Source organism: Malus sylvestris, chromosome 15 (genome assembly GCF_916048215.2).
Source record: "Malus sylvestris chromosome 15, drMalSylv7.2, whole genome shotgun sequence".
NCBI classification, from domain to species: domain Eukaryota; kingdom Viridiplantae; phylum Streptophyta; class Magnoliopsida; order Rosales; family Rosaceae; genus Malus; species Malus sylvestris.
In genome coordinates this window covers 19589092-19614319 of record NC_062274.1, presented here as the reverse complement: position 1 = coordinate 19614319, position 25228 = coordinate 19589092, and the positions used below count along the sequence as shown (strand labels likewise).

The 25228-nt window shown below is 38.3% G+C and overlaps 3 protein-coding genes, 1 long non-coding RNA gene and 1 other non-coding gene across 5 annotated transcripts; 2 read left to right on the top strand and 3 right to left on the bottom strand.

Annotated features, from left to right (window-relative positions):
- Nucleotides 1-253: 253 nt before the first annotated feature.
- LOC126604910 (pentatricopeptide repeat-containing protein At3g51320) lies at nucleotides 254-2483 on the bottom strand. Its single transcript, XM_050272232.1, has one exon. The coding sequence runs from the start codon at nucleotides 2341-2343 to the stop codon at nucleotides 643-645; it is 1701 nt and encodes a 566-aa protein (XP_050128189.1). The 5' UTR covers nucleotides 2344-2483; the 3' UTR covers nucleotides 254-642.
- A 433-nt stretch (nucleotides 2484-2916) lies between these two features.
- Nucleotides 2917-4296, top strand: LOC126604909 (uncharacterized). Its single transcript, XM_050272231.1, has 3 exons — nucleotides 2917-3084; nucleotides 3204-3258; nucleotides 3790-4296. Exons 1-3 carry the CDS (start codon nucleotides 2984-2986, stop codon nucleotides 3916-3918), a joined length of 285 nt encoding a protein of 94 aa, XP_050128188.1. The 5' UTR covers nucleotides 2917-2983; the 3' UTR covers nucleotides 3919-4296.
- A 1959-nt stretch (nucleotides 4297-6255) lies between these two features.
- On the bottom strand, nucleotides 6256-6327 carry TRNAE-UUC (transfer RNA glutamic acid (anticodon UUC)). Its single transcript has one exon. It is a non-coding gene; the product is annotated as a tRNA-Glu (tRNA).
- Nucleotides 6328-8022: 1695 nt separating this feature from the next.
- Nucleotides 8023-9915, bottom strand: LOC126604908 (protein FD-like). The gene is made up of 3 exons (XM_050272230.1): nucleotides 9032-9915; nucleotides 8517-8586; nucleotides 8023-8410 (listed from the first exon to the last, which is right to left on the bottom strand). The coding sequence occupies exons 1-3, from the start codon at nucleotides 9730-9732 to the stop codon at nucleotides 8342-8344; spliced, it is 840 nt and encodes a 279-aa protein (XP_050128187.1). The 5' UTR covers nucleotides 9733-9915; the 3' UTR covers nucleotides 8023-8341.
- A 5857-nt stretch (nucleotides 9916-15772) lies between these two features.
- On the top strand, nucleotides 15773-18645 carry LOC126604907 (uncharacterized). Its single transcript, XR_007616784.1, has 3 exons — nucleotides 15773-15791; nucleotides 16169-16250; nucleotides 18633-18645. It is a non-coding gene; the product is annotated as an uncharacterized LOC126604907 (long non-coding RNA).
- The last annotated feature ends 6583 nt before the right edge of the window (nucleotides 18646-25228 follow it).

Sequence of the window (25228 nt, the reverse complement as noted above, 5' to 3'; positions counted from 1 at the left end):
TGAAAAAAATATTTTTGGGTTCAAAAAGCACTTGAAGTGTTTCCTAAAAGAAACACCAGCACTTCAAGTGTTTTTCCAATGATCCACTTGCATTTTTACTAAGGATTGGTTTCAAAAACATTTTCTTCAAAAGCGTTTTCAGTCATTTAAAATGCACTTCCCAAATAAGCCCGTACTCTTTGAGATTGGAAAGCTGCTTTTGTACAAATAAGGTATAACCCAATGAGACCCAAACGAAGAATTGCCAAAACCCTTTATGAAATCAAACGCTTTGATCACAAATAGAAAATTTAGTAATCTCATTTCCTTGTTAAATGGTCGTACCCAGTGCACAAGGCTCCCGCTTTACGCAGGGTCTGGAAGAGGTGAATGTCGGCTAGCCTTACCCCCATTTATGGAGAGGCTGCTCCCAAGTCTCGAACCCGAGACCTACCGCTCATGGGCGAAGGCACTTGCCATCGCACCAAGTGCGACCTCTTTCATTTCCTTGTTAAATAATCCATGAAATTCAGTCGAAACAGGGAAGGATCACGGCTGCTTTGGCTCCCGACATCCAGAGCATTACCCATCTTCATTTTCTGACATGTTCAGAACTTTATGCCAACTTTCAGTTTGTGTGTACAGAGTCATTGCTGTTGGAAGTCAGGAGTCTACAAGGTCAACTTGATAATGTCTTCCAACTCTGAGCTCATGAACAATTTCATTCAAGTCCACAAGATTGCATCCGGGGATTCTTCCCAACTTCATTTCTTTCATCATCTTGTTTACCTGAGTAACATTCTCCCATTGACCTGACACGGCATAGACATTCAGCAGCAACCGATAGTAAGCAATGTTCTGAGGTTCCTTTTCAATGAGAGACTTTGCAATTTCTCCCAACTTCGCATCTCCTTGGAAACGACACGAGCCAAGCAGACTAGCCCATGCCAAGGATTCTGGTGCCAAGTCCACAGCAACCTCCGGCATGTTCCTAATTATTCCCTCTGCCTCTTGTCTAAGCCCCACACTAGCCAAAGCATTAGCCATGCACCAATAGTGTGCAAAATTGGGCTTTACTTGGAAGACATTGATCATTTGGCTGAAGTAATCTCTGGCTTCTCTTACCAATCCAAAGCGGGCACAGGCACAAAGAACACCTATAAAAGTTACTTCATCTGGGATAATTCCTTCCCGATCTTCATCTGGCCTCGAACTCTCCTTCTCATGGATTGTTTCTCCATCTCTTGACTTTGTTCTACCCACCATTTCTCTATATAGGTTAAATCCATCTTCAGGATTTCCATGAATGCAATGCCCCAAAATCATTGCATTCCAACAAACCAGATTCCTATACGCCGTGCTCTCAAATACCAAACGCGCCACTTGCACCCTTTCACATTTACAATACATATCGATCAAAGCTGTGTTGAGAAATATATTCCACTCCAAGAATGTCCTAATTAGACATCCATGAACTGACCTTCCTTCATTTAGTCTAGCAGACCGACCACAAGCCGCAAGCATATTCACCATGGTAGTTTCGTTCCCCCTCAATCCCATGCCCACCATTTTCCTAAACAACTTCAATGCACACTCTGGCTTCCCTCCCTTCCAGTACCCACCAAGCATAACATTCCAAGAAACCACATTTCTCTCAGGCATTTCATCAAACAACCTACGTGCAACCTCAATATCACCAAATCTGGCATTCCCATCGACAATTGCATTCCAAGACACCAAGTCCCTCTCAGGCATTTCATCAAACACCTTCCTGGCAAGCTCTAATTCCCCACAACGACAATACATATGAATTAATGAGTTCTGCACATGCAGCACAGAGTCCACCCCATACTTCACAACCTGCCCATGGCATGTTCTCCCAGATTCAGCACAACCCATTTTCGCACACGACCCGAAAACCGGTACGAAAGTATAGCTGTTGGGAACAAACCCATTCCTCAGCCATTCCAAATACACCACCAAAGCTCGGACCGGCGCCGAACTCAGTGAGTACGCCTTAATAACTGTATTAACGCAAAATCTACCAGGAGCATCAATGTAAACGAAAACCCATATCGTATAATCGAAATCGCCGAAATAGTAATAGCTATTGAGCAACTTCCGGGCCCAAAACGAATCGAAAAGGCCCCGGGTGATCAAATGGGCGTGGAGTTGGGTGATCTGGATCAAGCTCTGACACGAATCGAGAAGCGAAAATATGTAGCGGTTGACAGAGGGTTCGAACGAAGAGGAGGAAAATGGGGAGGATGGCAAGGAAAGATTGAATTTTGATGGGTTGGAAGCGAGGTGTGAGAAAATGGACCTCCGGAATCGAAAGAGTTCACGGGTGCAAACCCTTGCCATTCAGTAGAGATATCGTACCAAACGAATAGTTTCGAATTCGAAGTCCAGTTGGTTTTCGCCATTAACGCATATTGAGATCCCACTCTGTACTTGCAGTGCAGCACCTCCCCTCCCCGTAGAGCTGCTTCTTTCGGACTTGATTGTCTGCCTATTCAATATATTTTGTAAAGGCGTATCAAAATTTTATATTAATTTTTTTTTTTTAAATAATAAGATAAAAAATAATAGGAATATAAAATATTAATGTGATTTAATCATGATCATAAAAATAGGAGAGCATGGCAAGAATATGAGATGAGGAGGGTAGACAATCCAAGCCCGCTTCTTTCGAAGGCAACGAGATTTATTTTAGGAAATTAATAAAAATGATTTGAAAATTTTAAGTTTTAACGAAAATAATAAAATAAAAGAGTAAGTGAATAGTACTATAATTGATATTTTAATGTAAAAAAATGATTTTTCATTAAAATGAATAGTATTCGGAGTATTTCGTTAAAGTTTTCTTTATTTTATTAGACCAAAACGCCCCGTTCTGAGTAATTGTGTGCCTTCAATTTCATAAAACGGTGCGTAGCAAGAAGGCGTAGTGTTTTTCTAGAGAGAGAGAAACCCCAAACATAAAGTTAGAGAGAGAAAAGAAATGGTAAGAGGAAGCATAAAGCTTCTTAAGGATGCTGGGTCTGGACTCAGCAAAACCCTAGCTGACATACTCGTCTGCCCACTTTCTAAGCAACCTCTAAGGTTTTGTTCTTTAACTTTTAATTATTTTAATCTCTGATTATTTATTTGTTTAATTTTCTTTGGTAATTGCATCACCGGTTAAATTAATTTGTTTTTGGGTTTTTTTTTTTTGTGTGTAGGTTTTGCGAGCAAACAAATTCCCTAATTAGTGATGCAATCGGTGTTTCCTTTCCTGTGAGTTCCAAATTCCAATCCTAAATTTATATGCAGCAATTAATTCAATATTTCTCTGAATTTTAATTTCTGGGCAGCTCGTGTAAAGGCTGTATATTTGGTGTGAGCTCAAATTATGCAACATTAGAAATTAGTGAAAAATAAGATTTAGCCCACTATCTGTATGACAATTTGTGATGGCTTTTGAATATTATTGAGGTTTTGTGTTGGCCTCGGAGGTGCGCGAAGATAGGCTGGAGCTAAGATTTTACTGATGAGTGTTTATGGTTTTAACTTGACTGATTGTGAGACCTACTGGTCCAACAGAGACGAAAGTTAGTTATAGCGATTCGGGAGTTCAGTGTGGAAGGGGGAGAACATGAATGATTGTCAAAAATTTCATCTTCTCTATATGTTTTTGCCTCTATAGCTGAGGTTGTATTAAGCTGAACATGAATGATGGACATTGTGTAAATTCCATCTTCTCCATATGTTTTTTGCCTGTATAGCTGACGTCTAATATGGTTCCTTATTGTATTGATTACTCGATAGATAAAGGATGGGATACCTAGCTTAGTACCAACAGATGGCAAGACACTCGAGGCGGATGAGACAATAAAAACTGAAGATTCTGAAGAATCATCAGACAAGCACGAAGCAGATGGAATAGGCAGTCACTAGGTCGAATTGTGAAACTTATGGTATTGTCCCACAGAGTTACTGTTGTGGGATTTATTGCAAATTTACTCGTATGTGCCTCCTCTTGCTAATCTCTTTTAAGCCTTTTGTTGAACCGATTTGTTCATGCGTTGGCAGACGGGAGGTCACATGGTCAAGTGTTCTTTATTCAATTTGTGAGGAATTGCCTGATAATTCATGTATGGCTTGTTACTCAGTGCCTTTTGAATGATTATGTGCTTTATTATCTGAGAGGAATTCTTCTAGAGAGGTTCTCTGAGATTTCTTCCGAGATGAAAATTATACTGAGTTGTCACTCACAAATAAACGTTGAGCTGAATAAATTCATGCATCGCTTCCATTTGCGGATGTATACTTTTACATTGATGTCTGGCGTGGATTTTTGCCTGTCACTGAGTCTGTTAAAAGGAGAGAAGGTTGTTTTCTGTTGTCTACGATTTTTTGTGGATGACCTTTGCTTTTCGTTGAACCTTCCCAGTCTCGCATTTTGCCTAGATTTTACCAGACCAATATAAATAGGATCAAGACTTGTGTTGGTTTCTGAAGGACAATTAGACTGTTAGCTGTTTATCTTCAATGTCACCTCATGGTCCTCACCTGCACCTCTTGCTTCAGGCTTACTGTCGTTACAATGTCTTTATTGCTTCCTCGAGTCTCTCCTCGTTCTACTAGGTTTGTGCAAAAACAGATCATGCTTTAATCTGTTTATTGGTAAAGATTTAACTCTTGACCTTGTTTTTGTCGAAAAAGTTACCGCTTGATCAACTAGTCTGGTGAGTTGGGTGCCCTATGGTATGTCATGCACAGTGTATTTTCACATCCAAGTTTCACAAAGTCTTGACATCAATTGACCTTCTACCGGCAAGTAGTTTGACCCAGGCATCTCATGGGTTGCAGAAAGTGAGAAGTTTCAATCTATTCGTTCAAAGAAAATAGTTGGTTCCTTAAATGAAAGGAGTGTTCTTTTTTTGCAGATAATTTACAACATGATGTGTGTACAAATTTTTATTTGTTTTGGGTGTTTTTAACGAGTTCATTTTGCATATATGTTAGATTGTAATTTGCTGGTAACGAGATTTTTTTTTTTTTTTTACGTGCAACGAGCCAAACAGTGAATCAGTGAACGATAATAGGTCTTATAGACTAGTAGACAAGGAATAACAATTGTGATTAATCAAATTAAGAAAGGTCAAGAGTAACAGTCCCTTTAGGTGCAACGCAACTGCCTTTGAGAAGGAACTTTAGAAATCGTTCCTTAATATAACAACCCTTGCAACCCACGCAAAACAACTGAGGACCATCACTTTCACACTCCCTCCAACCTCAAACTCTATTAAACACCTTCCCCGAACGCTAATCCTTCACTAAACCAAATGATTCTCAAAAGGGCAATCTCCTTGATCTCTAGTTTTTTCGGTCCAAGAGAGCACCCGGCGATCATCGTTAAGGAATCCCCATGTTCGCACGAGGCGATCGGATCGGATGTTGGGACGAAACTAAAGGAAGAGGGTTTGGCGGAGTCTCAAGCATTATCCAGCTTGAGTAAGGATGAGGTGTGTTGTGTGTGTTTGTCAAGATTGGTGGAAGGTGAGGACATGAGAGTTCTTCCATGCCTGCACGAGTTTCACAAGGTATGTGTGGACAAGTGGTTCGATGCATGCCAGACAACGTGCCCGCTGTGCCGGTTTCCGGTGGGAGGAGGTGAGAAGTCTCAGGTGGTGGAGTTGCTGACTGAGGAGATTATGTTTTATTTTTCTTCTTTTCATATTTCTGGTTTCTAAAGATTGTGCGGATATCGAAACAGAAACACTGAACCATCTAGTCCATGTGGATTTCAAGCATGTAGACTTTCACTAGATAAACTGTTCATTTCTTCACCAAATCCTTGTAAGAAAAAAGAAACAGAGCCAAAAGCAAATCATCGACATTTTGCACTACTTGGTCAGACCAATGTCCTTGTTTCCTGGCACGCAAGTTCGAATTCTTATCTTCGTAATATTAGATATTACAGTTTAAATCTCCATCACCGTATAATAGAACAATTTAGAATATCGCATTGTAAAAACGAAACAACAACAACAACATGCTGGCACATAACAAAAATGAAATAACATTTATAAGAAGCGTTCTCGCTTTCCTTGCATCCGATTTCGAATCGCCATCTCCATAATTTAGAGCAACTATTATTTTTTAGATTATCACATTTTAAAAAAGAGAAATCAAACATTCTGGGCCAAGAAAAGTTCTGGAACAAATATTATGTGAAGTTCCGGCCCAATTAAAGCCCAGAAAAAAATACAGGATATAACGACAAAAAAGTTCCGTTGCCGGGAATCGAACCCGGGTCTCCTGGGTGAAAGCCAGATATCCTAACCGCTGGACGACAACGGATTTGATGGTAACACATCAGTACTATATTTATATGGACAATACTGGTCAACAAGCATTGCCAAATGCACTGCCAACAGACAATACCTTTTCTTTTCTCCATTTCAGTAGATTAACACCACAAACATTAATTAACTACTGTTTGGACAAAATTTTTGACCTAATCATCATGCATCCATGTTGTATTTATTAATTGAGAAATCGAGGGTTCTGTCGTTCATATGTTATTCACTTGTAAACAAATTATAACACGTGAATTGATAACACTACGTGACAGTGTGACTCACACCTATACTTTTAACTTTTAACTGAGAGACAAAAAAAATCTACCGTTGACAATTGTCTCCTAAAGACCATATTTTGATTCAAAGAACCCCCAAAAACATGACTACTAAAGAAACACTTAGTTGTGAATAAATCCATGCTAGGACTCAAATCTCAGATTTGGGTCACAATATGGGTTAGGGTTTTTCAAATGCATAAGATACTCAAAATCCAAATTTGATTAAGTATATATATAACTTAGAATTCATATATATGTTATTCACTTGGTATGTTATTGATTGAGAAATCGAGGGTTTTGTCCTTGATATGTTATTCACTTGTATACAATTTCTAATACGTGAATTAATAATGCTAAAGAAACACTTGATAGGAATACAAACATGGCTAGACCATAGAGGACATATATGATTAACAATTTTGAGCTACTAAATAAACACTTGCTTGTGAACAAATCCATGCTTAGATTCAAACCTCAGATTTGGATCAAAATATGGGTTAGGGTTTTCTCCTTTTTGGTCAGAAGGGCTAGGGTTTCTCAAATGCATAAGAAAAGCAAAATCCAAATTTGATTGTTACAAGGAAATAACTTACGAACATATTATTATTTACAATAGACGGATTTAGTAAAATTAGTTGTGTTCTACCTCACACACTCAACTTCGAATCTTAATCTTTCTTCCCATAATTTTAATGATTGTCAAAAAACATATATTATTATTATTTACTTAGCACTCATATATGGGTTTAAATAAGACCTTTTACTTGCTAATTGCCATTAATGGTTAGCCCCACATTGTCAACGATGCTCCCTTCAGGTCATCCTATATTCCTATTGGATCATGGCAAGCTTGGCAAAGTAACTCAATAACCAAGACAAGCCGAAGCCAAAATACAAACCGACAGCATCAGATAACAATGGCTGCCACCAGAAGAGGAAGTGAAACAAAACCCAGAGTTTGTACAAGTGACTTCCTCAATAGGCTTGATCAAGATAAAGTGATCGGAAGGTTTAAAAAGCAATTGGCCCATATGTAATCACTTCTATAATTCCACGAGGGAAAGGGATTCTCTCTGGAACCCTTCCTCCTAATCCCCCAAATCTAGAGATTCGGATCGTTAAAATTTGATATAACGGCTAAAGTTAGTATAATTTTTAAAATAAATCCCTATTTGTAGCCGTTGGATCAAATTTCAAATATCCAAATCACCGGACTTGGTGGATTAGAAGGACGGGATTAGGAGAGGATCCCTTTCCTTCCATGAGAACGGAAAATATGGATTTTTTCCTATAAAAGAAACACTTGGTTCTTTCTTCTTTGCGCACAACACTAGAGTTTCATATGTTTGCAGAAACTGTTATTTGTGTTGCATATTATGGTCAATTATTCTTAAATTCGATATTAAGAACTCAAATTAGAACACTAAAAGTAGATTCATTTATTCTGATGACTTGTACTGTAATTTGTATGTACATAAAGAGAGAAAATTGCAATCACAAGTAAAGAAAACGATAGAGGCAACAACCTTCATCTTGGGGAATTACTTATTTTTCCCCAGATACAGAGAGTCATTGTTATAATATTCTAAACCCTAAAACATCTACAGAAGGAAAAGGCACTCACCACCTTAATATTACCGCAAAACATTGATGCCCCCCACATTGGAACTACTACTATGAAGTCTTAACTCAAAAGGAAGACCTTCAAACCAGAAAGCAAGGCACTGAGATTTCTCAAAATGGAGCTGTTGATGTTCGATGAAGATTGTGCCTTTTGGGTTGTTGAGACGCTGCTGCAATTAACTGCATATACATTTTCCCACCAAACAAACAGATGTCAAAATCGCAGAAAAACATATAATTAATTTTTCTAAAAGTAGAATTTTACTCGGTCTTATGTTCTCATCACCTGTTCTAGCTGTCCCTTGAGTCTTGCATTCTCTTCCATCAAATGTGCAACTTTTAACTCCAACTCATTTGTGTAAGCCTGTTCATACCAACCAAAAATCAGGCGACCAACTAAAGCACCAGACTCAAAAGGATAATAAAACTACAAAAACCTACAACCCATGAAATGGATGTTCTAACATACGCCAAGCATATTAGAATTTTCATAAAACTAAATAAGAACAAACAAAACCATAAAGACTTTACAAAACAAAAAAAAAAGCCAAAGACATGTTTTGTCACATAAAGACTTTATCCACCCTAACGACTACACTAACCCAAAGCATAAGGGTAATAAAATGATAAATGGGATTATATGAAGAAAAATGTTAAAAAGTAAATTTTGTATATCACGTAATGTGAAGGTTGATAATTAGATTAATTCTTTAATGATTTTATCATTAACTGTCGCATTATATGATTTATAAAATATGGTTCCTGTTTTTCTTATATCTTATAATAACCAATACTGGAGAGATACATTCCTGCTTTCTAGCCCTAGATCGAGCAGCAGAATCTCGGTTCTTGATCATACGCTTATGTCTTCGATCTCCACCGGAATTGCTGTTATCAGATTCAGTGAATGATCTCTTTCCAAAAGAAGGCAAGCCGAAGGAGGAAGCAGCCAAGCTCTCAAATGGGCAACCACTGAAAGAGTTAGAAACACTGCTAGAAATGTTATTATGGTTTGCCTGATGATGATCAATGAAGCCGGAGCTCGGAGGCCTGAGGGAGTCAGAGGCATAAAAGAGCTGAAACTCTGAGCCAGGATTGTTCAGGCCGAGAAGAGTTGGGGCGGCTGGAGCAAGAGGAGAGGGAGGGCTTGCAGCGGCGGAGACCAAGGCGGCTGCTGCTGCTGGTGAGTCATGGGCAAAGGGTCTGGCAAGGAAGTCTTGAAGGGTCATATTTCTGAAGTTTGGGTGGTGGTGGTGGCCCTGGTGGGGCCCATTGGGGAGGTTAATTTGGAGGAGTGGTGAGGTGGAGGATGAGGATCTGATTTGGGTGGTGGGATCAGTGAGAGAGGCAAGATTGAAGTCTTTCCAAACCTCTTCCATGGTTCTTTGTGGGGTTTGGAAGGAGGAGGGTTGTGAAAATGGCGATGGGGATGACGAGGAGGACCAGGATGAAGTACTGGTTGTGTTGTGGTTGGTCTGGTCACTACCTGTTGATGACAACATTGAAGAGAGGTGTTTGGAACTGTCAATGTATAATTTGAATCTCTCTCTAGATTTCTCAGAGAAGAGTGGGGGAGTGACTTAAATTGTGAGGAATGGGTTCCCTCTCTCTCCCCCTTCCCTCCAGATAGTACACCTTTATGTCAAATGACTCAACAGTTCTACTTCTATGGTAGTGTTTAGTAGTAGTATGGTGCTTTTGGAGCTCTTGTTATTGGGAAGGATAAACTTCTTGTGTGAGATACTTAATTGGTATCTCCTAATCAAAAGAAAGACTTATTTATTTATTTTTATTATTTTGGATAACCAAAAGAAAGACTTATTTGGTATGTGATATGAGCCTTTTTTTCACTCATTTCCTTTTTTCAACAAGTTAAAGGGGTCGTGGTGTTCAGGGTACAAACTCCAGCCTTCTCAACTTATAGCTATATAAAAAATGGTGTTTTAACGAAAAACTCACAATACTATTTACTTTAACGAAAGATCATATTTTTACACTAAAAAGTCAAACCTGATACTATTCACTTTATCCTTTATTTTGTCTTTATCGTTAAAACTCAAAATTTTTAAGCCATTTTCATTAGTTTTCCTAATAAAAAATGTCAACTTGGTAAAACATGATTTTAAGGGTAAGCATTATTTATAGGGCAAGTGTGTTTTTAAGGGTAAGCATGTATTTATGGGAAATGATTTTTTTTTTTTTGACAAACGATATTATCTACGTTAAAGAAGAAGAGAGTGGGCTAAGACTCAAAATATGATAGCAAGAAATGATCTTAGACTCTTCTAATATAAGTTCCACCACACATACAAGTCTAGCTTTATAGCTGATTAAGATCATTGACTCTCTCGTTCATTAGAGTCTCTAGTTCAATTTTATTTCTCTCTTAATATATCGAAAAAAAAGTCTACATTCCCTTGAACGACCAAAAATACACCATTGTGATTGTGATTATTGTGATTATAATATTCAACTAGATTATGTAAAACTAGTATCTTATAAATTTGTGAGTTTGTTACTGGGTGAATTTCATCTATGCTATATGAGTAATTATGTGTTTGAGTTTTATTTTTCCATATGTGAGATGGAGAGATATTTATCTACAACCGAAGATATCACAATGAATTAATTTATGGCATCGTGTGTTGTAGACTAAGTCTTTTATCTTTGTGCCTGTTTGGTGTTCGTCATTCGTTGGCTCTCTTGCTATTTTGGCTTCTGCCTTGGTTCTATTTCAAAAAAAAAAAAAAAAAAAAAAAAAAAATTGATGGCGTGAGCTCAACCAGTAATCCCCATCTTCTTTAAGAAAATGGAATCCAAGGTTCTCTGTATATATACATATATATATATATATTAATAATCTAAAGTTTGATATTTTATATCAATAATCTTGAGTTTGATTTTTGGATCTGCATTACAGCCAGTGCCTGAGTGCCACCATTCAAGGAGTATGTCCACATATCTCTCTCTCACACACAGAGTCACACGCATTTCACACTTGGCAATGCTTCTTCTCACTTGTGATCATTTATTTACAAAGAGGTAACCACTTACCAGAATTGGACACCTGTTTTATTCATGGGATAATTTCCTGCATTTGCTGCTCACATTTATTGGAGAAGGAAAACCTCATCTCTCTCATTCTCTCTCTCTCTCTCTCTCTCTCTGTGCAATCATATGTAGTTCTATTTGTGTCTGTGTGTCTGTCCAAGCCGAGATCCAAGTCATGGTGTTATATTTTCCTATGTGTGGAATTTTTGTGTGCCAAAGTTGCTCATATCACTTTCCTAAAAAAAAAAAAGTTGCTCGTATCAGGAAAAGAAGAAATTTCTCGAAATAAATGCACAAAATTCAGTGATCCATGATCATTCGTTGGAGTAGCTCAAGTCTGTGCGTAAATCGCATGCCATGTGTTGAACTGTAATGTTCTCGTACCATATACAGTTATGTTGCTAGACAAAACATGAATTTATTTCGGTCAAAAGTCAAGAAGCTTCTTGATTAATGATTTTTATCTGCAACCTAGGACCTTCATCTAAAAAACAAAAACTCCAATCTAAGAGCAAGTTCATCTGTTTTAAGAAATCAGGGCAAGACAGTGAACTTGTCTTTACTAATTATTCGAAACAATAATTGTTTTTGTGAAAGTTCATCCGTTTACAAAGGACAATGACGATTGCTAGTTACAAAGAGTAAAGTTATATTTATCATATTTTTCATTTCACATTTGTAATATCTCTCTAATAGAAGTAGAGCATACCAACACATGTGAGTTCTATCTCTATTAAAGAGGTAGTACAAGTATCGTACAAAAATATGGTAAGAGTAGCATTTTGAAACCTATTTCCACACTCATTTCCCCCTGTTGTCAGCTATCATTTACAGGTTTTTTTTTGTGTTTTTTGTTTTAGAATAAGAAAAAGACATCAATTTGATTTACATTTTTCAGTTTTATTTTTCTGGTTTTGTTTCGCAATAGTAGTCAACATGATGAGAGATTTTTCAATTTGCCCAAAATAAGGTATGTTACAGCATGTGTTTCTATACAAGTTGTGAGATTCTTGTGTTAAAAAATTAATAACATCAGAAATAAAATTTCCCACATCACATGGTGTACCACTTGTGTTACGGGCACAAGGAAAAATGTCTCCAAGATGACACCCAAGCTAAAAAAAGGCGGTCCGGATCTCTTCCACCAAAGGCCTAGGATCAAGTGATCCAAACTGTTGAAATTTGATCAAATGACTACAATTATTATAACTTTTAAAGGGGCCCCTGTTTATAGCCGTTAGATTAAATTTCAACGGTCCGGATCACTTGATCCTGGGCCTTTGAGGGGAGAGATCCGAACCGGATCCTCTTCCCTAAAAAAATTGGATGGAGAGCTACATTTAATTATTGTAAGTAAGTAAAATATGTGAGAGAATTTTAATTTGGTAATTGAAAACAGTTTTTTCAATATAATTATTGAGAACATAATCTTCTCAAGGTTTTGATCTAAATAATCACTTTTGGGTTTATCATTTTTGGCACAATGAGTACTTTTATAGGATAAAAAATGGTCTAAGTTTCAAACCTTATGAAAATGAACCAAGAATTAGACATTATTTATAAAACTTGACCAATAAATAGATACTATTTATGAAACTGCTCTAATAAGTAGACACGATTTATGAAATGAAACAAAAAATTAGGCACTATTTCCAAAACTAAACCAATAGATGGAAACAATTTTTTAAACTGGACCAAGAACTAGACACTATTTATGAAACATGACTAAGAACTAGGCATTATTTATGAAACTGAACAAATAACTAAACACTATGTATGAAACATGACCAAGAACTAGACACTATTTATGAAAGTGGACCAATAACTAGGCACTATTTATGAAACTGTATCAATTACTATACACTATTTATGAAACTAGATCCAAAAACTAGACACTATTTATGAAATTGGATCAATTAATAGTGCAGTACCATTCAGTTTCATAAATAGTGTTCAGTTTTATAAATAATGTTCAGATTTATAAATAGTGTTCAGTTTTATAAACAGTGTCTGTGATTAACCCATGGGTCTTGTGTGTTAGGTTTTTTTTTTTAATTTTTTTTAAAATTGTGTCATTTTCATTAAAACTTAAGTTTTTTGTCATTTTTATTAAACTTTGAGGGGTTTTTATTAATATATATTTTTTAATTAAATAAAGTTATAACATGTTTTTTAGTTAAAATAAACTTAACACAAACCACTTTTCATGAAAGCTCCCAAATAAATGTTGAGTTGTTGGTAAGAAATGAAGAAGATGGTTGGGTTTTTTTTTTTTTTTTTTTTCTGGATTTTTTTCACTATTGAATTAATCTTGGCAGTTGATTTTTAATATTTTTTTTTAAAATCAGATGCACCATTGTGGCACGTGAGACAACCTATAATTATATTTTTTAATTAAATAAAGTTATAACATGTTTTTTAGTTAAAATAAACTTAACACAAACCACTTTTCATGAAAGCTCCCAAATAAATGTTGAGTTGTTGGTAAGAAATGAAGAAGATGGTTGGTTTTTTTTTTTTTTTTTTCTGGATTTTTTTCACTATTGAATTAATCTTGGCAGTTGATTTTTAATATTTTTTTTTTAAAATCAGATGCACCATTGTGGCACGTGACACAACCAATAATTTTTGAAAAAAATTACGGTTGAAAATTCAATGGTCCAGATGAGAAGACCGTTGGAAATCCAACGGCCAAGAGCGAGGTGAAATGAGCCTTTCGACTCGGTGGCTTAGACGTGGCCCCCCCTCTATTTGCTGCCTAATGTTAGCCATGAGAGCAACTCCAGCGTTGCAAAGGCCCCTTAGGGCGATTCACTATTGAATCCACCCAGTGAACAGTAACTACCTTTTGCATCTCCACCCCTACACTGAATAGCCCTGTCAATAGGCAATAAAATATTAGTATTTTTTTTAATAAAATAATTGATCTTTTACCAATTGTTACAATAATTCAAATGGGAAGTGTGAAAGTTTCAAGCTTTAATATTAATCCATCAAGTCAACCAAGAAAAACCCGTTAGTCTAAATTTTCAGAAAAAGAAAAAATATCAGAAAGGCAACAATACTAACAAATAAAATAGCAAAAGGGTTCGTCGAGTTGATTGATTTCACTTCAAGGGTTCGTCGAATTTGATTCGCTTTCCGTGTGATCTAGTTGTTTTCTCAGCTGGGTCGTCATTTTTTCCTCTAAATTCAGTTGGGTTTTTGTAAAGTTCGGAAATTTCAGGGATTTTGGTGGGTTTTTCATATGGGTTGTGTCGATGGCGGATAGAGGCGGTTCTGGGTGGTTTTGTAAGGGTGGAAAGGTGGTGGTGTCACATCTTGACCCGAGTCCACCACATTTTGGATCCGTTTCACCACCGTAGCACGACATTGTCCGTTTTGGGCTTCCCATTCCCTCACGGTTTCATAGATCATAAGAGTCTTCAGTATCTTTTTACTCAGCATGATCTTAATCTTCGTCAGCGAAGGTGGATGAAGTTACTAAGTGATTATGACTACACTATTGAGTATCATCCGGGTCGTGCAAATGTGGTAGCTGATGCACTGAGTAGGAAACCTCAAGGTCGACTTAATGCTTTGTATGCTTGTCGTGTTCCTTCATCCTTACAACCTCCTGAGTTGATTAGTATTACTTTTAGAACTGGAAACCCTCGAAATCACATCGAAACCGTAACCCCGTTTAATATCACCGTTCACGAACTTTGTAATGGTTGGTTTTTAGGACAATCCAAGCTCACAGTGAGCTTAAGGAGGTTCCCACGAAGCTCGGGGACGTTCGTTTGGAAGTTTTGGACGTCGGGAAGCCCTAGTTCGGAGGTGGCCGGTTTTGGTGAAATTATCCCAACGAGTTTTTGAAGGATTTGGAAGTTTTAAAAGGTATAGCCTTCTTGTCACAGCTCGTCTCGGGATTCTTTATATCGGGGACATGAAATGACGGAATTACCCTTGACGGGTATTAAGGTATGTGTGTGTGTGGCATATTATTGGATTAAATTCATTCCTAAACTTTAGGAAAAATAATTAAGTTAGATTAAATTGGATTGTATTTTGTGGTTAGGGAGTTAAAAATTAAATGGATGGTGATGGTTTGGGTGGACCACACAACACATATACACAGTCACTCTTTCCCTCTCCCTTCCCTGTGCCTCTCTCTCTCTCTTCTCAATTTTTCTGTTTCACGTGCACTGTGCACGTACGGACAAGCTAGGAACCTCCAATTTCTTCACGGATCGAAGGTTCTAAGGTAAGATTTGAACTCCTAGTAAGCTTGTGAGTTCGTATATGTGATTTTTGGAATTTAAAATCCTCAGAATCGTCGTGAAACCCTAACCCCGAAAATGTGCACTGTTCATGCACACGTAAAATATTGCATTTCAAGGAATTTCAAGCTCACAGTGAGCTTAAGGAGATCCTCACGAGCTTCGGGGTACTTCGTTGGTAGAATTTGGATGTCGGAGGACTGAGAACGAAGTTTTTCAAATTTGGCCAGATTATCGAGCTTTCTCAGGTAAAATCTAGTGGATTTTAGACCTTGAAGCTAGTCTATCGTGATTCTACATGTTGAGGGCTTCAAATTGATATAAAATACGAAAAAACGGTTGAGAATCGAAGGAGAACAAAGCGTTTGAAAATTCCCCAGATTCCGGCCACTGGAAAAAACCAGTCCGGCGAGCCCAAGGTAGGAGACGCGCTTGGGGGGCGTGTGAACCCGTGCCCTTCCCGGCACGTGGGGGCGCGTGCCACGTCAAAAAAAAATTCTAAAAAATTCTCGACGTCCGTGACGTCGAGTAGGTCGATGTGGTATATTCATATACCCAAATTGAGCACCATATGAGAAGTTATTTCGAATTGTTGGTTATGTGCAAGAAATTAACGTTTTTATAGTTGTTTCGCATATAGGTGACACCTATCCCGAGGACGAGCGCATCCAGGGACGTCACGGGGGTTACGACCCATCGACTTACCAGTGAGTGGACATTTGTTTTCTATATATACCTATATACTATTGATTTTCCTAGAAATCGAATTTAAATGAAATGCGTTATGAAGTGAGTTTTGAAATGCCATGCATAGAAATTATATGAATTATATGATTGGTATATGATGCATATCTGTGACATGGTGCTGCAGACGCACAGGTAAGTATCAGGTGAGGTTTATGTTGTTCATGTGATTTAGTGATGATGTGAATTGTGTTGAGAGCTCATAACCTGCACCCCCAATGTTAGTGCTTATGTTATTCACCCTGCATCACACGCTCACCTTGGATCCAAGTAGATGCTAGTCGTACAGACCATTAAAGGTGGTTCCGACATGCCAGTCATACAGACCATTAGAGGGGTTCCGACTGGTAGGTGACTTTAGATTATGTGCATAAATGATTGATGAGAGAAGCACTAGAGCGTATTATTTCACCATCTTAGTCGTACAAACTACTATAGGTAGTTCCGACTTATGTGCAGCGTAGTGCCGTACAGGTCACAGTTGGTGACTCCGGCTGGATGGGATATTGAGCTATAGAATCAGCTGTACATGACCACTGTAGGGTCTCCGGTTCATTTATTATTTCACCTGATTTATATTGATGCATTCATATTATATTTTGGCATATGGCAAGGTATGGCATATTCTTTCTGAAAAGCGTTGAAGGATTGTGATTTGAGCTTTTGACGATATATATATGTTTATATACTATTTTTTTAGGAAAGTATACAGGTTTTACAGCGAGGGGATATAATTGTTGATAAATGAGTTGTTTTGAAAAGCTTTATTTTCGCCCACTCACGTTTTTGGTTTTGCGCCCCTCCAGGTTGTAGATAGCAGCGTTGGTGGCTCATGAGGAATTTCATGGCGTTCTGACAGACTACCTAAATGTAGGACTCACCTGCGGGTGTTGTAATTTAATTATAGTCCTACTTGACTGCACCTAGGCTTCTATGCTCTGTTTATGTGTGTTTAACACTCTTGCATTATCGTTGGATGTTATTTGCTTTCAAGTTGGCTTTTATTTGTTTGTATTTCTTACCTTATCGTTTCCGCTTGCACTTATGGTTACATCAAGCTCACGTGGCGGCCAGCACGCCCTGATTTTGGGTCGGGGTGTGTCACTTCTTCCTCTCGTGATTTGTGACATTTTGGTGAAAATTTCATGGAAAATGGTGCGAAATCGAGCGAGAAAAATGGAGTTATAGGTCTGCCCAGTTTTCCGGCGCCGGCGAGATTTTCCAGCGTTTGGAGGTAGGGGATGACGCACGTGGGGGCACGTAGCACCGTGCCTATCCTGGCCCGTGGGGGCGCATGTGGCATTGAAATTTTTTTCTAAAAATATCTCGACGTCCATGACGTCGAGTAGGTCATTGTGGTATATTCATATACCCAAATTGAGCATCATATGAGAAGTTATTACGTATTGTTGGCTAGGTGCTTTAAATAACATTCTTATAGTTGTTTCGCATATAGGTGAGACCTATCCCGAGGACGAGCGCATTCAAGGGTGTCACAGGGGTTACGACCTTTCGACATACTAGTGAGTGGGCAGTTATTTTCTGTTTATACCTATATACTACTGACTTTTCCCGGAAATTGAATTCAAATGAAAGTATGTTTTAAAATGCCATGCATACATATTATATGAAATATATGAATTAGTATTTGATGCATATATGTGAAATGGTGTTGTGGACGCACATGTGAGTATCAGGTGAGTCTTATGTTGTTCATGTGATTTATTGATGATGTAAATTGTGTTGAGAGCTCATAACATGCACCCCTGGTGTTAGTGCTTATATTATTCACCCCGCACCACACGCTCACCTTGGATCCAAGTAGGTGCATGTCGTACAGATCACTAGAGGTGGTTCCGACATGTCGTACAGACCATTAGAGGTGGTTCCGACTTGTAGGTAACTTTAGATTATTATACAGTTGTTGATGAGAGAAGCACTAGAGCGTATTTTTACACTATTCTTGTCATACAGACTACTTCAGGTAGTTCCGATTTATGTGCAGAGTAGTGCCGTACAGGTCACAGTGGTGACTCAGGTTGGGTTGGATATTAAGCTATAGAATTAACCGTACAGGACAGCTGCAGGGTCTCTGGTTGATTCCTTATTTCACCTGTTATATTGTTGCATCCTTATTATGTTTGAAGCATAGCATGGCATATTTCTTGAAAAGTGTTAAAGACTTGTGATTTGGGTTATTTTCTGTTATATATGGTTATATATATACTATTTTTCTGGGAAAGTATACAGGTTTTACAGTGAGGGGTTAGAAGTGTTGTTAAATGAAATATTTTTGAAAAGCTTTGTTTTACTGACCCACTCAATCTTATTTTGCGCCCCTCCAGGTTCTAGTTAGCAATGTTGGTGGCTCACGAGGATTCCCACGGCGTTCTGACAAACTACTTAAATGTAGGACTCACCTTCAGGTGTTGTAATTTAGTAATGTTCCTACTTGACTGCACTTAGTACTTATGCTCTGAATATGTGTGTTCACACTTAAACTCACCCTAGCATGTTAGTTAGATATTATTGCTAGTAGTTGGTTTTTTATTCCTTCGTATTTCTTTTACCTTTTTGCTTCCGCGTCGCACTTTTGGTTACCTCACGCCCACGTGACGGCCATCACACCTTGATTCTAGGATCGGGGTGTGGCAGGTGGGTTTGGGTGTTTGATGGTATCTGGATTTGATTGTTTTAGGGTTTGTGAGAAATGGGTTTGAAAGCTGAAAATGGTAAAGTGGAGGCCTGAGACATCTGCAAATCGAAGGTGGGAGGAAGAAAAAGCAGAAAGCTGATGGGGATGAGCTGATGTCACACTAACGTCAGCCTTGCATCATACCCACTTTGGGCCCTAGGGCCTACGACTCCCCATAGGCCTCTAGCTCGAGCCCCTTCGGGCTTAATCGCCAGCTTGGGCTGGACCTTCTTGCTCGGGTGTTTTGGCATTGTTTGATAGCCAATCCATCAGGCTATCAGCTCCGGGGAAGCTGCTCTGACATAGCACATTGGCAGAAGGCTCAAGCCCTGGAGTGAATTGGCTAGGCAGGCCAACGCGTAATGGAGCCTAGTAATCGCCCCTCTTCTCTGGGACATTGGAGCCAATTTTTTGTGGGTTTTGGGCAAATAATTGCCCTTATCCTGCCTTTTGTTCAACTGTTGGACTTGCTTTAATAGTTACATACAAAAAAAAATGTGTCACCTTTTTTACAAGAGAATGCACCCTATAACAAAAAATATACTCTAAATTACAAAACTCGTCATGTAATTGCTGTATTTACAAAACTAAACACGTAACTTAAGGTGATGAATGTTAAATTATGATGTAAGAGTGATTCCTCATAACTACTGGAGTTACAAGCTTATCATTCTTTGAAATCTGCTATACTTAAATACCAAATCATACCACATAAATCAATGTTGCACGTGTAAGAGAACATATTTTCAATGACACAATAGATCTCATCTCTCTTAGGGCATCTCCAAGATATTAGTTATAACATTTTGCTTAATTTATTTTCACTCAAACATCACAAACATTTTGCTCAGTCAGAGTAGCTATACCTCAAGTTCAAACAGGGGAAGTGTTTTCTGCGCAACCTTTTTTATTTTCAACATATTTGACGTTTGCTTTGTTCAATTCAATTGTTAGAAGAAAAAAGGAATGTGCTGTGAAAAGAAAATAGACAAAAATTATTTTCCTATAATATCTTTTTGAATAGATGCTAGGTAGGTTAAGTCAAAGGGAAATAGCATTTAACAAAATGTTAATATTACAACTCACACTCTTTGCATTGTCTCTTTTGTGCCACACTATCCTAGGTTGAAAAACGATAATAAAAATTTTAAAAATAGTGCAAATACTTAGTGTTGTCAAAGATGCCAAATGAAACATATTTAGAAAACAGTTTTTAGAATCAAACACTAGTTAAATTAACAAAAATATAATTAGTGTTTTGGAGATGTTAAAAAAATATGCTACAATATGTCGGCAAGTTAGTAAATTAAACCTACTGTAGAACCAGAACACACGTGAATGCCAGGAAGAAAAGCAATGCCAAGTTTAAATCTTCTTTGTTTTAATGGGATGTGATTTATATTGATTTGTACTTTTGTAGTGTTCTTTAGGGAGGAAAAGAAATTATTACTTGCACCATTATGTAGGGGTGGGCAAATGGGCCTTGGGTCTGCGAGTTGGGGCGGGTACATGGCAGGTTCATAACATTTAAATAGAAAACGGGGCGGGGCGGGGCAAGTTCATGAAATTAGTGGGGCGAGGTAGGGCGGGTCCAAAATTTTGAGAAAATAGCCCCCTACTCGGACCGTTTCCACCTTTTATTTAATACCACTCAAATCAACACCGTTGATTCCCAAATCCCAACCCTATCACAAGTCACAACTCTCTATCTCTCTCACTGAATCTCAATCTCAGACTTGCAGCACGCAGCAGCGCAACCAATCAAGCTCATCCTTTGTCCCTATCTCTCTCGCTCATCTCTCCCAATCCCAACTCGATGTCTCTATCTCCCGACTCTGGTTTTCGAAGATGTCGATGATGACACGAGGCTCCAAATCGGGGATGCTCCGAGGCACTTGAGGGATAGCAAAGATCGAAGATGGATGATGATGGCGCTATGACGATAATGAACCTCGTCAATGACGGTGGGCTCCAGATCGACGAAGATAGAGCGTGAGACGTGTTTTCCAGCGATGGTGGGTTTTTGGACCTGTGGACTCAACTTGAATTATCTGGGTTTCTGAGTTCAGGGATTTAGGACTTTTGAATTAGGATTTTTGAAATTTCTGGGTTATTGAATTTAGGGATATAATTTCTAAATTTTCTAGATTTAATTGGTTTTGGTTTTGATTTTAGTTTAGCTTTGGAAAATCATGGATCTTGCTAGACTTGTAAGGTGAAATAGTCTAAGTATTTTTATTCTTGGCGTTCATTTAGTTTTCCTTTTTCCCGTTAATTCATAACTCGATCTCTCCCTTCGACTCGCACACACTGTCCCAGCTCCGTTTGCCGCTGTCATCAATCTCTCCCCCTGACTCGCACTCACTGGCAGTATGCCCAAAACTGAAAAGAAAAAAAAAGTAATTGGACCCGTGGACCTGTCCTGAACCGGCCAATTTGAAACAGGCCAGGTTAGATTTGGTTCCCAAACTCCATATCCCCTTACTCGGCCTAGTTCCTTTAAATTTTGGCCCGGCCCGGCCCGTGCCCAGCCCTACCATGATTTACTATATATATATATATATATATATATATATATATATATATATATAATTTTTTTTTTAAGAAGGAAAAAACTGGTGGCAAGCCACGATTATCCATCTTTTCCCGGGGACGGAAATACTGACAGATGCATTTCAGTCTCCATTTGGCCACAAGTCTAGCTTTCACACCAGCAGTGAGTTTTGAACCCAAGACCTCCAGTTTTTGGTTTGAAGGAAGCCTCGCAATCTGTCATTTACCACTAGACCATCAGTTCGTGTGACACATGCCAATCCTAAAATCAAGGCGTGCTGGCCGTCACGTGAGTGTGACGTAACCAAAAGTCGGAAGCAAAGGATATGAGAAATATGAAGGAATAAAAACCAACTACTAGCAGTAATATCCAACTAGCATGCTAAAGGGAGTTTAAGTGTGCAGTACACAATTTCAGAGCATAAATACTAGGTGCAATCAAGTAGGATTATAATTAAATTACAACACCCGCAGGTGAGTCCTACATGCAGGAAGTCTGTCAGAACGCCGAAGAAAACCTCGTGAGCCACCAACTGCTAACTAGAACCTGGAGGGGCGCAAAAACAAAATTGAGTGGGTCAGTAAAACCAAAGTTTTCCAAAACATTTCATTTAAAACATTTCTAACCCCTCACCGTAAAACCTGTATACTTCCCCAGAAAATAACATAATAGTATATAAAACCTCATACGTCACAAATCACCAGTCTATCACAAATCCAGGAATATGCCATGCCATAAATGCCAATAACAAAACATGGATGCATCAAAATAACAGGTGACATAATGAATCAACCGGAGACCCTGCAGTTGGTCCTGTACGGTTAATTCCATAGCTCAATATCCAACCCAGCCGGAGTCATCACGGTGACCTGTACGGCACTACTCTGCACATAAATCGGAACTACCTAAAGTAGTCTGTACGATAAGAAAGGTGTAAAAGTACGCTCTAGTGTTTCTCTCATCAATCATCTGCGCGCATAATCTAAGGTCACCTACTAGTCGGAACCACCTCTAGTGATCTGTACGACTAGCATGTCGGAACCCTCTCATGGTCTATACGACATGCATCTACTTGGATCCAAGGTGAGCGGGCGGTGCGGTGAATACTATAAGCACTAACACTAGGGGTGCAGATTATGAGCTCTCAACACAATTCACCTCATCAATAATTCACATGAATAACATAAAACTCACATGATGCTTCCTGTGCGTCCACAACACCAATTCACATATATATATATGCATCAAATATCAATTCATATACTCATAATATGCATGCATGGCATTTGAAAACATACTTTCATATAAATTCAATTTCTAGGAAAATCAATAGTATATAGGTATATACTGAAAACAAAACTGCCCATTCACTCGTAAGTCAATGGGTCGTAACCCCCGTGACGTCCCTGGATGCGCTCGTCCTCGGGATATGTGTCACTTATATGCGAAACAACTGTCTCGACCCCCAACTCGTCGAGGATTCACCGGAAAAAACTTCGAAAGTTCCGGCCAAAATTGAAAAGTTCCGTTCTCCGTCCTCCGACGTCCAAATCCTACCAACGACGTACCCCTAAGCTCGTGAGGACTTCCTTAAGCTCACTGTGAGCTTGAAATTCCCTTAATGGCGTCGATCCGAGGTGATTCGAGGGTTTCGTGCTTAGTCCGTACAATTCGAAAGGAGAGAGAGAGAGCCGTCAGGGAGGAGAGATAGAGGGCACGGGGTGAGTGAGAGAGGGAAGGAATGGTGTGTGTGTGTGGTCCATCCCCAAACCATCACCATCCATTTTTTTTTTTCCTAACTCCCTAACCACATAAATTACAAACCAATTTTTAATCCCACTTAATAATTTTCCAAAAGCTTGAAATATATTTAGTTAATCCAAATAATATGTCACACACACACATACCTTAATACCCGTCAAGGGCAATTCTGTCATTTCACGTCTCCGATATAAAGAATCTCGGGACGGGCTGTGACATCGTGGTTATATGTCCTATATATGAAATTGTGCTGTTCACCATGCCAAGTTTATGGAAAAAGATCCTCTCCATATCTCTTACACCTAATCCACCAAATTAACTAATCTGAACCCTTGAAATTTGATCTAATAGTTACAAACATGAGGGCCTCTTTAAAAGTTATACTAAGACTCTCTCCAAACATGGGCTATTTGCCAAATTCCCCCCAAAATTTCCCCCCAAACACCACCCAACCCAAGCTAAAGCATTGGGCTAAAAGCTAAATGCTAAAGCTGGGCTAAATTCCCACCCAAATCCACCCCCCCATCCGTGTGGACTCGCCTGAAATTGGGCCATGCTCGGCTCCCCCACTTGCGGACGCGCCTAACGGGCCTGCTTCAAATCAGCTCTTGACAAAGTGGGGGCCCACTGTCAGGGCCCTGTCAGCCAATTCCCCCGAGCCTAATGGCTCTATTCCCCATCTGACGACCATCATTTAAAGACCGTTGGTTGATCCAACAGTCCAGATTTAAATTTTATTTTTAAAAAAATATGTTATTTTAAAATACATTGAATCTAACGAATGAGATCGAATATAATCAAATCTAATGGTAAAAAAAAACAAAGATCGAAGAGCTAAAATAATTAAAAAAAATTATTAAACTCAAAATTCACCCAAAAACTCTATAAATACCTATGTATGTGGTTTATGAATTATCGGTTGTATTAAGTTTATGTGGTTTATGTACTTTATTAAATTTATGTCTTATTAATTATTGTTTCTGTCACATCCCAGGCTCTGCCTCTGCCGTAACACGATATTGTCTGTTTTGGGCCCCGACCACGCCCTCACGGTTTTGTTTCTGGGAACTCACACGAGAACTTCTCAGTGGATCACCCATCCTGGGATTGTTTTCACGCGAACTCGCTTAACTTCAGAGTTTCGATGGAAACCGAAGCTAGTGAGCTCCCAAAATGCCTAGTGCTATGAAGAGATGATAATATACATATAAGGCATAGAGGATCCACTCTCCTGAGCGATGTGAGATCTCACAGTTTTTATTAATCTAGATGTCTTCAATAATTATTGTACTATTATTCTACACTTTGATGCAGAATAGAAAGTTAGCACAGAATTGAAAGATGGTGAAAGTTGAAGGCTTACTTTGTGGAAAATTTAGTTATTTTTCAATATTTATCAGAATTTAAATATTTTTATATTAAAATGTTCATAAAATTAATTTACGATAGTCTACATATTTATTTAAAAAAATTAATTTAAGAAAAAAAAACCTAAATTCATTATTTAATAATCTCGTGTTAAAATTTTAGGCCAGAAGGGTTAGAGCAGAAAAGTTATTTATGGGCTAAAAGCTAAATTTTTCTGACTAAAAATTTTGACTTTTAGCCCAATCATTAAATATGATCTAATTTTAACTGTTAGATTAAATTTAAAAAATTCAAATTAATTGATTTAATGAATTAGGTGGAAAAAGATTTCTTTCCCAAGATTAAATCTACAACCACGGAAGAAAATATCGATAATATCGGCGATATATCACCGATATTATCAGTTTTTCCCCAAACCGATATTTTAACTGGTATCCAAGGGGTTTTCGTCAAAATTTCACGATATTATTGCGAAATTTCGGAACTGTGCAAGTCGGAGACGAACGCCGGAGCTTCTACAGCTCCGGCCGACTGTAAAACAACCCCCTAGACTCCGATCTAGG

Excerpts from the sequence above, each read along its gene's own strand:
- LOC126604910 (XM_050272232.1), bottom strand. The coding sequence starts at position 2,343 with ATGGCAAGGGTTTGCACCCGTGAACTCTTTCGATTCCGGAGGTCCATT.
- LOC126604909 (XM_050272231.1), top strand. The coding sequence starts at position 2,984 with ATGGTAAGAGGAAGCATAAAGCTTCTTAAGGATGCTGGGTCTGGACTC. Across the intron at positions 3,085-3,203 it reads CTTTCTAAGCAACCTCTAAG|GTTTTGCGAGCAAACAAATT; the intron begins GTTTTGTTCTTT and ends TTTTGTGTGTAG. Across the intron at positions 3,259-3,789 it reads CAATCGGTGTTTCCTTTCCT|ATAAAGGATGGGATACCTAG; the intron begins GTGAGTTCCAAA and ends ATTACTCGATAG.
- LOC126604908 (XM_050272230.1), bottom strand. The coding sequence starts at position 9,732 with ATGTTGTCATCAACAGGTAGTGACCAGACCAACCACAACACAACCAGT. Across the intron at positions 8,587-9,031 it reads GCTAGAAAGCAGGAATGTAT|AAATGAGTTGGAGTTAAAAG; the intron begins CTCTCCAGTATT and ends ACAGGCTTACAC. Across the intron at positions 8,411-8,516 it reads TCAAGGGACAGCTAGAACAG|TTAATTGCAGCAGCGTCTCA; the intron begins GTGATGAGAACA and ends ATGTATATGCAG.